The sequence below is a fragment of the Pogoniulus pusillus genome, chromosome 15, assembly GCF_015220805.1.
Source record: "Pogoniulus pusillus isolate bPogPus1 chromosome 15, bPogPus1.pri, whole genome shotgun sequence".
Taxonomy (NCBI): domain Eukaryota; kingdom Metazoa; phylum Chordata; class Aves; order Piciformes; family Lybiidae; genus Pogoniulus; species Pogoniulus pusillus.
Window position 1 is genome coordinate 17,983,032 of NC_087278.1, and position 14,281 is coordinate 17,997,312.

At 40.3% G+C, this 14,281-nt stretch overlaps 1 protein-coding gene across 3 annotated transcripts in view; it reads right to left on the bottom strand.

Annotated features, from left to right (window-relative positions):
* Positions 1–2,769: 2,769 nt before the first annotated feature.
* Positions 2,770–14,281, bottom strand: part of AEBP2 (AE binding protein 2) — a 45,975-nt gene continuing 34,463 nt past the window's right edge. Inside the window, exons 5-9 of one of the 3 annotated variants that reach the window (XM_064155561.1) lie at positions 13,822–13,946; positions 10,371–10,438; positions 6,458–6,571; positions 6,129–6,195; positions 2,770–4,929 (exon numbers count right to left, since the gene is read on the bottom strand). In XM_064155561.1, coding sequence (XP_064011631.1) covers positions 6,141–6,195; positions 6,458–6,571; positions 10,371–10,438; positions 13,822–13,946 — 362 coding nt within the window. In that variant the 3' untranslated portion in view covers positions 2,770–4,929; positions 6,129–6,140. The remainder of the gene's footprint in view (positions 4,930–6,128; positions 6,196–6,457; positions 6,572–10,370; positions 10,439–13,821; positions 13,947–14,281) is intronic. The other 2 variants (XM_064155563.1, XM_064155562.1) reach the window with 2 other exon arrangements.

A 14,281-nucleotide genomic window follows, 5' to 3' on the forward strand; every position in this document is an offset into this window, starting at 1 on the left:
TAACATAATGTAACTGAATTAGCAGCCAAAGTACTGGATAGAACATGCAAGCTGATGAAAGGATTACAAAACAGTAAGGAGCAACTTATTCCAACCGTACATTTCATTGAAATGAAGGCACCTACAGAGCAGTGATTCCATTGGATTTTGATAAGGCTACATGAAAGCCCAAATATAGCTACTCTGCAGAGTACTGTGCACTGCAGTATCAAAACTAAGACACGTGGGCACATAGTTCTGAGGAGTTTTTCCATGTAAGGACAGCTGCAGTAACACAGCAGGAAGGCAAACTCTCAGCTTTGCCATTTGTAGCCCAAATACAAAAGCACAGCCTTCAGCACCTGCTGATGCTCACCACCAGTTTCTTACCTGCAAAAAGTAAATTCGCAGCTCCTGTCTCCCAGAACCAATGTTCTGCTCTGAACACAGAACATCAATCTGCTTCCAAGGCCATCACCTGAGACAGGACAGCATATCTACGTTTGTTTTCTTCTCCTTTGTCAGCTATAGTCAGGTAAATATAAAGGAATAGAATGGTTGGGAAGAGTCCCAATCTTCCAAAAGCATGAGATTATATTGTTGATGGTATTTGAGGTCATCCTATGTTAGATAGAATACTGCAAGAGATTACACTGGTGAAGCCTTTCAGCAGTGTAATAATTCTTCTCATCAGCACACTTTAGGAGCACCACCTCTAGTAGTTAGAACCAGTTCTTCTCCCTCTAAGCACCAGGAAGACTACAGCTGTGTATTCATTCTTTGAGTCTCGATTTGGTTTCCATAATTGCAAGCAGATGGAATTTTAAAGAAGTCTTACTGGAAATGCATAATCAAGTGGATATTGATTGTAAAACACTTTCCCACCATGTTGCTCCAAGCAGTAGTGCAGGGATCCTTCCCCCCCCCCCCCCCCAAAAGAAGCAATTCAGATAATTTAATTCAAAGTCAAAACAATCTAGTTTTTCTGAGGAGTAATCTTTGCTTGGAGGTAAGTTTTTCTACCATCATCAGCTCCCACACTGTACTGAGAAGTTGAAAGGAACAGAAATCTACCTCTTGGAATTCCTATTATTGAAGACAATGAATATTTAAATATAATTAACCTATTTGTTCCCAAACGAAGCTGGTCCAGATTCAATCTGTAATCTATACTGGAAACTACTGATGCAATTGCATTAGTAAGAGCCAAGAAATACAGTGCTACTTACTATGCAATTAGACCAAACCATGTTTAGATCAGGAAGGATTTGTATGCCCTGCAAGAACTTATGTGTTTCTGCTCCTAGACTAAAACTTCCACCCACTACAGCGGAAAGTGGACATGTTCCTCGTTCCCAGAACCCCTCACCCACAACTCCTGTTACTCAGCTATAGAAAATTGTAGCATTCAAGCCAAGATGTTCCAAAAGGACCAGTGAGCTTGGGCACAGCTAGCTGGGTGCACAACAACTCCTGAAAGGTGTGATTTTCAAACATCTTGATTTGGCACTTCCTCTTGAAAGAGGTAAGATAGCCTCAGGCACTCACACCAGAAGACACCAGAAGACCCTGGCTGGTGTCAATTAACAGCACATTCCATTGCACCCCCTTTGCTGACCTGTATCCTCAAGCATCAACACCCACCTTCAAACAGTAGTGCCAGTGTAGTTCAAGCATGCAGCAGACAAAAGCAAATGCAGACTGAAGCCCTGGATCCAAGCAAATGCCACAGCTGACTGGTTTCCAATTCAAAGAGCTCCAGCTCTAGCCATGATATGTAACTGTATGAGCAGCTTGCTAACGGGATCTAAACACAGATGATGTCTTCCTGACTATGTGGCCTGGAAGAGAAAGTCAACTCCTAGTCATGGAAACACAAAATAATTCATACTGGGAGAGACCTCCAAGGGAGCACTGGGTCCAATTTTCTGCTCAGTGCAACACTGACTCAACCCACGCTCTGTCTGGATCTTGAAAATCATGAATGGCAAACATTCCTCAGATCACAGAATCAGGGAATGCTTGGGACACAAGGCATCTTTAAAGGCCACCTAGTGTCTCTCACCCTCCTGCCGTGTGGTTTTGAGCTCATGAACACTCCTGCTGGGAGGGAATGCATTCTGTAGGTATTTGGGAAAACCTATCAGGAAATAAACACATTTCCTGAGGAAGAGAGGAGGAAGCCTCTCTATGCTATATCCTGAAAGCGAGCCTGCGGAAGAGCTCCAAAGGGCCAATCATTTAACACTTCTCAAGCACAGCAATGAAAGCACTAAGCTGATCTCTTCCGAACACAGTGATTGGTGCCTCCTAGAATGCTGCTTGCCTACTGTGTATCTGACGCTCTTCAATTCACCAACTGCAGCAGAGCTTCAGAGGCACATCGTGGCCATTTAAAACAAGTGACACCCCAGGCACACACCATCTGTAGAGTACAAGCAGCTTCCCAGGAGAAACGACTGGAGCAAGTCACTGGATAAAGTGCAGACAAACAACAGCCAGAAGCTCACTTACCTTCTGAGCACTATTTAACTAAAGCCGAGTTAAGTGCAAGGAATTCATCTCCTCCGGATTTAAACTGGCGTTTCCTGTCAAAGCAGAGGCTGCAGCGCAAAATGCTTCTCTCAAGTGCGCAAAAATAAAGTACATGGACGATATCTGACTTGAGTCCAGGACTGCCCCACTTTTGAGGGGTGCACATGACCTACTCACAGAGGAAAGAAAGAGGTAACGGTACTTGTCACAGCTGCCTTTGAGAACTCCACTGACATCTTACAGCTGTGAAGCTAATGACGTTCGTTTGCTCGGTTTTATTAGAAAAAATACTCAGGCAAGGTCTACAATCATCTGTCAATTATAAATGACTTACAAGAAACTCAGGAAGCAATAAAATTAACAAAATACAAATACAAACTACATCTGAAAACACTTCTATTTGGCAACCTTATAACAAATCCAGAACAGAACAGAAACGAGGAGTACGGATTACTTTACAGGTACAGAAAAAGCAGTAGGTGAAGTGCTCAAGCAAAATGAAAAACAAATGAACAAAAAGGCAAAACGAAACCAAAACTCAACCAAAAAAAAAAAAAAAAAATCCAAACCACTGCATTTTTTTTCCCAAAAATAAAGTCACATCACTACAGATTTCATGAATGATACCCTTATTAAACAACCATTCCAGAACATCTTATATTAGTGGTGCTTTTAATTTGCACTTCTTTTTGTCTGCTAAGATTTCTTTTTGCGTGTGTGTACACAAGTAACATTTTCAACCCCCCGGAGCTCGGCGAGACTCTCGTGTCAGTACCGATGCAGAACGTGCTCCGCACCACGTTAGGATGCGCTCGCTCCTGCCACCAAAGGGTTACTTTAACTTTTACTCTATTTAATAAAAATTTAGTGTAAAAACTGCTGGTTATTAGTTTCACTGTAGTAAACTCCTCCCCAACAAGGAGGACTAACTCTGCAGTTTGACTGCATATATCCATACACATTTTACATATTAGTTCCTTCCAAGAGTAAGGAAAAAACTAATTCCACGTTCACTACTAGAAAGGAGCGCCATGAATTAATTATGGGTACTATTCATCCCTCTAAGATTTCTGGGAAGGATGTTCAATGTGTTTTTGTTCTTACAACAGATATTAACAGTAGTATATAGTCCCTTAGGTATGCAAAAGAAGAGGGCTTTTATTGTTAAGGAAGGTGCTTTCTTTTAAACAATTCTTCTGGCAGCACTAGTGAATTACAATATCCTTCAATATTATTTCTACCGTAATATATACATTTGAACTTTCATGCCTCTAGAAAAACATCTACAGTACATTTCATAATATAAAAATATATTACAAATCTGCTGAAATATTTACAAGCAATGTCCTATTATCTATATGCAACATTTTTGTCTCCGTACAAAGACTAACAGGTTAGACACATCTCTATTTGTCAGTTAAAAAAATCCATGTCTCCTTGCTTATTAAGCAAGAAAATGATTTTACTTTCCTTTTCAAAGCCAACTTTGGTGCATAAAGGATTGAACTTCTAGATTATTTTTTTCTTAAAAATACCATTTTCTTTACATCTAGAAATCATTAGGCCAAATAATAATAAAAAAAGAACACTTTACAGTGAATGGGGATCCTACGAGGTTAAAAAAGTAAACCACCCATAACACTAATTGCTTAAGCAGAGGTTTTTCAAAAACCATCCACTGATACAGATCACATAGAAGCAGATCTCATCAACATACTACACTACTCCTGAAAAAGGGGGTCAGACATACTGCAACACTCTCAATATCTTTAAACCGTACTATATGTATTCAGAGTAGACTGGAAAAGACAAGCATTCCATCAACATTTGCTTAAACATCACCATCCAACATATTTTAGGGATCTGCAAAGGGACAAGAGATTACAAATGACAAATGATTACTATCCACCATGCTCAGAGGGCACCAGGACAATCCCTTGGCAGTTGTTTTATTGTGTGGCACGTGTTATATTTAGTTAACATTGACAAGCAGCCTAGTAGCTTGTTATGAGTTCTCTTGGGAATTGGGAGGAAATGGTGATGGTTACTTTTTCTTTTCAGCAAATATAAACTACTGTATTCACTAAAGAAAGAAGCAGCTTAAAGAAGCAAGCATGCAAAGCCTTTTAGTTGTTCCACTAAGTTGCCAGAAGAGTGTTTGCTCAGTCTCCCACTGTACCATTCCATGAAAATGTGGACATACAGTAATATATATATTAATATATTCCACAGAAGCATCAACTTCATTCACAGAATGTTCACACTAAGCATAAATATTTATCTAAGATTTAAAAAAAAAAAGATGGGATTTGACTAATGTGCAACTTTATTTCTAAATCCATTGTCAGTGACTAAGACTGCAGGTGTCCCCACTCGCTTGGGCTTTACCTCTTCAACCTCTTCTGTGGCATTGTTCTGTAAAAGAAGACAGTGCAGTTTTACATGAAGAGCCTGAGGTGCACATTTCAGTCAGGCAGAGTACACAGTGAAATTGTGACTATACAGAATCTGCTTTTATTTCATTGGATTAAAACTGGAAGTCATTTTCAATTATCCAACATTAGTGTACACTTCAGGTACTTATTTCAAACCTTCTGTTGCAATCATCATTTTAGCACGACAGTAAGAGTTGATACTGAATTCCCTTAGCCAACTTTTTCCACCCTGACAAAGTTTTGGTCTTTGACTTTAATTCTTTGATCTCCCACAGCTGGACCCAAAGCTCTCTTTTAATCACATGCTGGTCTTACACAGCTAAAAGTCTAGCAGGAGATTATGTAAGGAGGCATTAATTTTATTTGGGAGAGGTAGAAAGGGTAGCTCGTTTTTCACCAAGAGCTTAACCTCAAAGACCATCACATTTGTACTTTAATATAAAGATAATTATCAAGGCAGTATTAAGCAGCTTTGAAACACAAGACCCTCATATTATTTCCTCATACCACTTTTATCATTTACTGTAATTCATACACTTTAGTCAGTATTTTACATACTTCCAAAGATAGCAGATACAGTATGATGATTTATTTTCACATTGTAAACCAAGTTTTTGTTGCTCAGTGAAATACACTGAATATTAAAGGTGAACTGAAAGGCTTATCACGTATCAAGACCTCAGACTGCTGTTCTAGTTACTCCTTTAGACATTAGGTCACCAGATGTTAAGAAAGAAACGCAGAACACTGAACTTCCATTACAGCAGGAAAAAAAAAAACTTAACCCCCCCCCCAAAATATGTGTCTTGGGTTGTTAAAAACTTGAGAGTGAATTAAGCATTTCAGATTACCTTTAAAAACTGTACCCACAGAACTGTGGGTGCTGGTAATTACGTCAGCACACTAAGAAATTGGGGAGGGGGTGCGGGGAAACCAGAAAAGTATTGGAAACAAGATGGATTAGAGGCCAATCCGAAGTCCTAAAACCACAAATGAAAGCGGAGCTTTAAGACCAGTAACATCTACTGTCCTCTCCTGTCCCCCTCCAAAGATTCTTGTATTAAAAAATAACAGTACTTGCATCCAAGTACAGGTTTCAGGGTAATACTTGAATGTATTACAGTTGACTATAAAATAGGTAAAGATAAATTTGGACTTTAAAAAAATTGGTATACAAACCAGTATGTGATCTTAACAGAAGTGATCTTTCAGGATTCCACTGTATGTACCTCCTTTACTAGAATTTCTGTACACCAAGCACAAAAAAGTAAAATACACTTGGTAAATACACACATTCCCCATTTATCAGCAACTAGAGTTCAGTTCAAGAAGTCAAGTAATTCTGAAACGACTTAAGACCTCAGAACTTAACTCCTGGACGCTGACAGGATGGAGGCTCCCTGCTCTGGCGCACAATGCCTTAGCGGTCTCGGGTCTCCAACGTCAAAAAGTTAAGTGAGGCTTAAGACTGTATGGAAGCAAAGGAAGTTGCAAAATTAGGACATTACCTGTATATGTTTGGGTCCAGAAGCAAGGCAGTATCTTTTGGTAGTTTTGATAAATGAACTACTTTAGTTTTTAACTGATGTCGCTCACTTTCATTTACCCACACATCAGGCAGACTATGAATAAATAAATAAAATAAAAAAATATTCAAAACAGATCAACTGTTTTTCTTACCATAAAATTAATGTGGTAAACTAGTACACATGAAGAGGTTTTTTTAAACAGTCTTCACAATTCACTGGCTAGAAAGCATCTCCACTCAACTGAGGAAGAGACAGCCTATCTTCATGTATCACACTTTTCAAGTGCTCGGTGTGGAAAAGATACCAGACAGTTTAGAGTGTTCCAGAGGCATACCAAACCAAACACACAATGACAGGGGCAGCATATTCTCCACTTTAACAATTTAATGTGAAAATGGGCAGCAAGGAAAAAAAAAAAAGGATGTTAGAAATTACTTTATTTCACAGGGCATAAATATACTGCAGGCACTGAGCCTCCGGTCACACTCATTTCCTTGCTCCAAGTTAAAAGGATTCAGTGCTAAAATGCTTCAGTTTTTCTAACTGTTTCGTTATCTTCTGTGGAAATCCAGGCAACCATCACAACAGATTTTGGCTATCTAGCAGGTCTCACTGTGAGAGGGAATAAAACTTAAGTCTTTACACACTGAAGGGAACTGTTACTTGAGAGCTGCTTGTGGCAAAACGCTGTGGCAAAGGGCTGGGGAGAGGTTTTGCACTTTAATTCTTTGCAGTGTACCACCTCCAGAGTGGTTCATTGCTACTTGAGTTATTATTGCTCAGAGCCACAGCCAGCCTGGCCTTAAAAACTTTCAGAAGTGGTGGAAGTCCCATCCCTGGAAGCTTTTAAAGCCAGGCTGGATGGGGCTCTGAGCAACCTGATCCAGTGTGAGGTGTCCCTGCCACGGCAGGGGGGTTGGAGCTAGATGATCCTTGAGGTCCTTTCCAAACCTGACAACTCTGTTTTTTTTACTGAAAGCATACTGGGGTTTTAAGGCCTTGCTGAGGCTACCAAGTTAACACAATGCCATGAGAGGTTACTGAAAACCTTCTTTCTTGCCTCCTCCCAAAAACTAACACTGACCAAGGCTGTGCAGATCAAAGAGGTGATCCATTCTGCCTCCACTACTGGGGGAAAAAAAGGAAAACCAAAACTCTCAAAAAACCAAAGAACCCCCGAAAGCCAACAGCTCCTTTAGAATATTTTCAGTTACTTAGGGTTTGTTTTTTTTTGTTGGGTTTTGGTTTGGGCTCTTCCCTTTGTTACATGAGCCAAAAATTCATTTTAGGATGGGGGAAAACAGTTAATGTTTGTAATTAAGAATTCTAACATTTGGAAACAAGTTTCAAATTGAGAAACCCAACACATAAGTGAGTCTAGATAAAGCAGTTCTTTCTCCCACCAAAACCAGACAGATTTTTGCAAATGATTAAACTCAATTAATTTTCCAGCAATGGAAGTTATCTGCAATTCAATTTTGGTTGGCTTTTTAATTATTTTTCAATCAAAAAATGTGAAGGAAGCGGAGAATGTCAATGTGCAGGAGGAAAAGGAGTTTCTCCAGTGATACTTTTCCCATCTAAGACAGAGGTGGAAGAAAAAAGGAGGGTGTAGGGAAGCACACACTAGGGAGGCAGTCTATGTATCTGCTAAGGTTTAGTACAGAAGATGAAAGGTGAAAGATATGGCAGAACTTCTTTTTACTTGAAGACAAAACTAGTTCTTTGACAAGCAGTGTTTGGAAGGCATGTTTAGCAGAAGCTATATGCTGAAGACACAAAATGATGCAGCAAATTATAAGAGAAAACTTTTCACATGCAAGGACTAAATATTCACAAAGACAAAAACTCAGGAAGCTAAGCACTGGCACAATTAATTAACTCCTGCTTTGAAAAAACACTTGTGCATTTCTTCCTCCCTTGTACAGGAATCAGGTTAAAGACAAGCATTGGCTTCTGCTGAAAAAAGCACTTGATGATAACTTGGAGCAGTGTAACAGTTTCTCAGGATGACTCAAGAGGTTTCTAAAGGTTTCTAAGTTGTGAGTATATTCACTGTGTAAGAGAGTTGGATGGCATTGCCATGGTACCTTGCATTTTTTGCTCTTAACTGTAGTAATCAGATGGACTTGAATCTACTGAATACTGAATAATCCAAAACTACATCATTCAGTGCAGAAGATAAGCCATATCCCTAACCCAATTAAGATGTAAGAAACATCAGTATAAAACAACTTGCTCCCTCTACCTGGCTAACCAAATCTTCCTTCACCTGGGGATATGTTAACAGCACTGAATGACTTGTCTTCTCCATGCAGAGATTCTAATGCTGTATTCATGAGCAAAAATCTCATTTGACTCTGTACTGGAATGAAAAGCACTTAAGACTTTCCTTTTCCATTTCCTTTGCATACCCCTAGAGGGTTGTACGTTTCTTTTTAATTCCTTTTATCTTGCAATGCAATTAACTATCTTTATCTCTGAAACAGTTTAATAATTTCAGCATGATGCTCCACACATTAGCAGCTGTTTTAAAGGGAAGCAAAGCACTACATTCTTCACTGGAATATTTTAGTAATTACCTCCCAGGTCAAACAGCAACTTGCAGTCTGCAAGCACTGCTCTAGGTAGTTCAGCAGCAAGCCCACATCTCTGCAAACACAAGTTGTACCAGTGCCATGCTGCCAAGCTCACACCACTGCACATGACTAATATGGGACACTCTAGAAGTGAGCAATTTAAACCAGCAAAGCAAAGGTAAATTTCTGTTCTGCTAAGACTTTGAATCACCATCCCACTCAGTCACTTAAAAGCAGCTCTGAGTCTAAAAGATTCCCTTGTTCTAAAAGGTAACTGCACAAGTTATGACTATTTCTCCTGAAACTCATCTACGGTTACCTAACGATTTCCATCAGTTTAAAGCTATTTTGCTCTATAAACCTGTCTGTCCTGTCTATTATGCAGCTATTCACCTCAGTGTGAACTAAATATCTCAGTTAATCTGTATGCAAGGAGGATGGATCCAAAAAATCCATTTTATTATAATTATTTTTTGAAGTAGTTAATTGCCTTAAAACTTGTGGAAAACATGGAGCACAGAGCTATTGTCTCCTAAAACTGCTCTGCCCACTGCTCTCCTACAGCATAGTGGAAAATCTTTATTGTCATTAACATCAAAATACAAAAGTTCTACTTTGTGTCAGAACACAGATGAGATTTCAGCTATTTCCAAGCAGGTCAATTATTTCTCAAGTACACTTACTACTTCATATCTCACAAGCCTACCCATGGGCAGTCCCTTCATCCTGCATTACACACAGCTACTCACTTGAAACAAGGCAGAACTTTGAAGAACCAATACAAAACAAGCAGCAAGCATGCATGAGGAGCACTCCAACTTCAGTGGCAGAACCCAAAGAAGCAACAGTATGAGAGGGATAGCTTAATGAGCCAAGTGTGGTTATTATATTGTTAAATTGTGGCTCTTGGGTAAAGACTCTTCCAGTTCTGCTCTTACACTAATGATTGCCCATTTTCAGTACTTAGAAGTATTTTAGGATCACAGTGAACCAGTGGGTAAACCAAAGTTGTCTCAGGGATGAGTTTCCTCATGCATATGGCTGGGAAAAGCAAGCTGAACTCCCCATTCAATAATTAGAGAACCTTGTTATCAGCAGCCATAATGACAAAATGCATCAAAAACACAGCTTCAAGTTTACCTGAACTGGTATCAGAGTCTGAAGACTCAAGAGCCAAAGTGAAAATCAACTGAAGCAATGCTTATTATTTTTCAAAAAGCATTTTTTAAAGCATGAACCTTGACAGACAGTTTAGGAACCCCACTGTCATTTCTTCCCCTTTGAACTCTATACATGACCACAAATATACTCACATGTCCTCTGGCGTCCAATGAAGCAAGAGTTTTATTTTTCCAGAATCTTCTTTTCTTTTAGCTATTACCTGACAATAATTACACAAACTGTAATTAAAATTAGATCTACAGATTTGGTTTTGCTCAAAAGCATTCATGTTCACCTGGAAATTCCCAAGCAACAAATTGTTTTACTCTGTGGAAGCTGTACTACTTCTATGTGCAAGCAGAACACACACCCCACTACTAAAGGCATTCTTGGTAAGGTACAGTATTTTCCTTTAAGCCTTCTTCTAACGAGCAGTCCCTGAGAAGAATTTTTTACATAAATAAAGAGGCAGCATTCTGGAAGTAGTCTCCTCTCTTCTAAAACACTTCCAGTTTTTCAGCACCTACTCCCAAAGCTTGGAATATACATTCCTCTACAAATATGTCCAGGTACTTGCACAAGACATTCATGGCAATGGCAAGAAATGGTTTGATTGTAGCATGGCATAAGAATAAAGTCTCCTCTCACAAATGCTTGTACATGTGGGCACACCACATACACAGTGGTGGAGCAGAGATCCAGCAGCAGCCTGTGGAGAGTCCCATACTGGAGCAAGTGGATGTGCGCAAAGTAGGCTCTGCTCTCATGGAGAGTCTACACTGAAGCAGGTTCCTGTCAGGACCTGTGGAATCAGGCAGGGAACAAGACCTCAGCAGAGGTCTGCTGGCAGGACTTGTCACCCCTCATGACAGACCGGGGTGTTCCCAAGGGGGCTACACCCTTTGGACAGGACCCATATTGGAGTGGTTTGTGAATAACTGTGGCCTCTGAAAAGGGCTGGCACTGGAGAGGTTCAGGGACTCTACACTGGAGCAGGGGAATTGTGAAGATGAAGGAGCAGCAGAGACCACATCTGATAAACTGACCAAGCTTTATGGTTCAGTCTGCAGAAGTTACAACTGAAATGGAAAAAATCTGGCATGCCTGCAACAAGGCTGCTTTGTAAAGAACCACTTATGTTCTTCATTCAGAAAAGAGAATTCAGCAGATGTATGCTCTGAACAGCTTTGTTTGAAAAGCAAAAATACCTCTTGCTACCTTCTCTAGACTTCATGCACTGTCCCAGAAACAAAAGGGGAACGCAGTAAGGATTTTTTCCCCCGAAGGAAGTTTGTTTCAGACCATAAACAGAGTTCTGCTGACCTCTTCTGGGAAAACAGGAAACATCACCTTACAAACTGCTATCTGGTCCTACATCATCCTAACGGGTTTCCAAGCGTGAAGATTCCACAACACGGGCAACTAGTATCAATACGCGAGACTGCTGAACTGAAGCACCTAAAAAAGCTAAACCCAGGGAAGAGTGGGCTGCAATTCAGGCACTTTACAGAACAAATTCTAGCCGTTTCAAAAAGCTGGAGGAGGGGGGCAAAGGACACAGTAACCTTTAAGCTACATTTTCCAATCACCGCAATACCTGCTGATTGGATTAGATGGAAGTGCTCTGACTTGCTCATCTGACAATTCAAACAAACACAACACACCTGCACAATAATTTGGCTCCAATTTAAAAAAAAAAGGTCAAAGAGGAATTCTGGAAGGCAAAGCCATTCCTTCAGAAAGGTCTCATGGACTGCATTCTAGGACTTTCTATATCTAAAAAGAAATGTGTGGGGGTTTAAACAAATTATACACATATAGATAAAAATAAATCTACACAGGCACACACTCAAATACACAGAAAGAAAGTGTCTTATCACTGGAGATGAAAGGCATCTAGAGTGACTGCTGAGAAACTCTTGCAATGCATTTTTCACTAGGATACCCAGCCTGTAAAATGCTGCACCGTGCCGACATTGCTCTTACACTGCGTTAGAGTAAACCTACATCTTTTATCTCAGTTTTCCAACAGCAAGACAATTTATCTTCATATTTTCCATACTTCAGATTAATCTCCCTGATAGTGACACCAATTCTTTCTTCACCTGCAGCTGGACCACACTAACCACATGATGTTATCTAAGCCAGTCGCTGTTGAGACTTGGTGTCCTGGTGCTTGTCAATTCTGCAAAATGCTCTCATCTGAAGTGCCCACTAGCTCAGTGCCACAGCACACACCCACAAGACTCCAATTCTACCTTTTCTTTTTAAAGCAGACTTGAGGCTGACTCTCATCAACATAGCTGATGTCCAGCATAAGCCCACACAAGGGCACGGTACGCTGAAGTAGGGCAGGGAAGTGCAGCACATGTCATAAGAATCTCAGAATATTTCTCCCATTGGTACAAGCTCTCCCACGCTGAAGTCTATTCAATTTCAGATCTAATCAACCCCCTACCACTGAGTGACACACACGTGGATAAGCTGAAAGGATTTTCACCACTTCCTCCAAGTTATTTTAAGGCAGTTTTACAGAACATTCCTCCCTCTAATTCCATCTCCTCAAGAACTTTTCCAACATCTAGAGGTGAGCTTCCACACCAACTAGTCTGGATTAAAGCAAGATGTGAATTGGAAGAGAACTGCTGCTTCTCACAGCACTGCAAAATCCGTATTGGGCAAGAAAAGCAGAATAAGAGTTAAAGACAGCAAAAGCTATGCTCTCCACTTGCAGCTGGTGCACAATGCATGCAGTCGTTGAGAAGAAATGTCTAATAGGAGCCATCGGTATTTGTAACAAACCTCAGCCTTGTAGAACAGGCTAAACTAAGTTTCCTGCATATAAAATAATCTTTTATTAATGGAAAGAGACTGACAGTTCAACAGCTTGAACTGTGTTAGAGTCAAGCCACAGCTGAAGAAACAGCAGTCAGCATTCCTTCCCTGGACTGCAGTTCATCCTGCACTCATCTGCCAATTTACAAAGTACTCTCCTCTCATTTTGTCCCATCCCTTACTTCTCTTCTTCACTTGAATCTCTACCAGTGTGCTCCACATATCCCAGTTTGGTTAAGAAAACCTGAGGTAATAGAGCATTTTGATCTTCTAATCCCTATCCTGAAATTCACTCCTTCTTCCTCCCTACTGAACTGTTCTAAAACAATGTTCAGCCTAGCCAAACACAAGTGAAACGAACAAAACAGGACAGGGAAACAGGACTGAAGCCCAGTTCCCCAGCTGATATTTGCAGCCTCCCAGCAATCCACTGACGAATCAGCAGTCGCTTGCAAATAGAGAGATGTCATTTGAACTGCATTCTTACTTATAACATAGAACCACATTTCTCTGCAGCGTGTGCCTGCTGCTAGGTCATGCCCCAGGTATTCCAGACAGGCAATGTTCGCAAGCTATTACATTAGTTAACTAGAACAACTACTAACACTACTTTAAAAGAGGTGATTTGCTGGCAGAAAGAGACAGATGAACAACGTAAAACACCCACCATTACTTATTTCTGAATAAATGTCTACATCAAGAGGAGAAAACTTTCTGAAGTATAGGATTCTTCAGATATGAACAAGTGCATGAAGTATCTATACTTACAGTACTATGAAATACAACACTGTGGCCTTTTCCTAAGCTTTCTATATGTGCCGAGAGGTTAAAGCAGATGGCTCGATGTCTTATAGCATCCAGTGTTTGTGCATCAAAGAAGTCATGAGGTCTTGCTGGAGAAAGGAAAACAAAGAGGAAAAAAGATCTTTAGTCTTCAACACATTGAAAGCATTCCAACACATGTAAGCATCTAAGTCTGAAGTGGCATCAGTGAATTATTTACCATTCTGATGGCAGAACTACTTTATCAAAGCATTGTAAACATTAAGTTGAGAAAAAGAATGGTAAGGCTGGAAGGAACCTCTGGGGACCAATCTAGCCCAACTCCCCTACTAAAGCAGATTCCCCTTCCTCAGGTTACACAGCAATGTGTCCAGGTGAGTTTTTGAAGTCTCCAGAGAAGGAGGCTCCACGGTCTCTCTGAGGAGTCTGACCTCTCAAAGGAAGA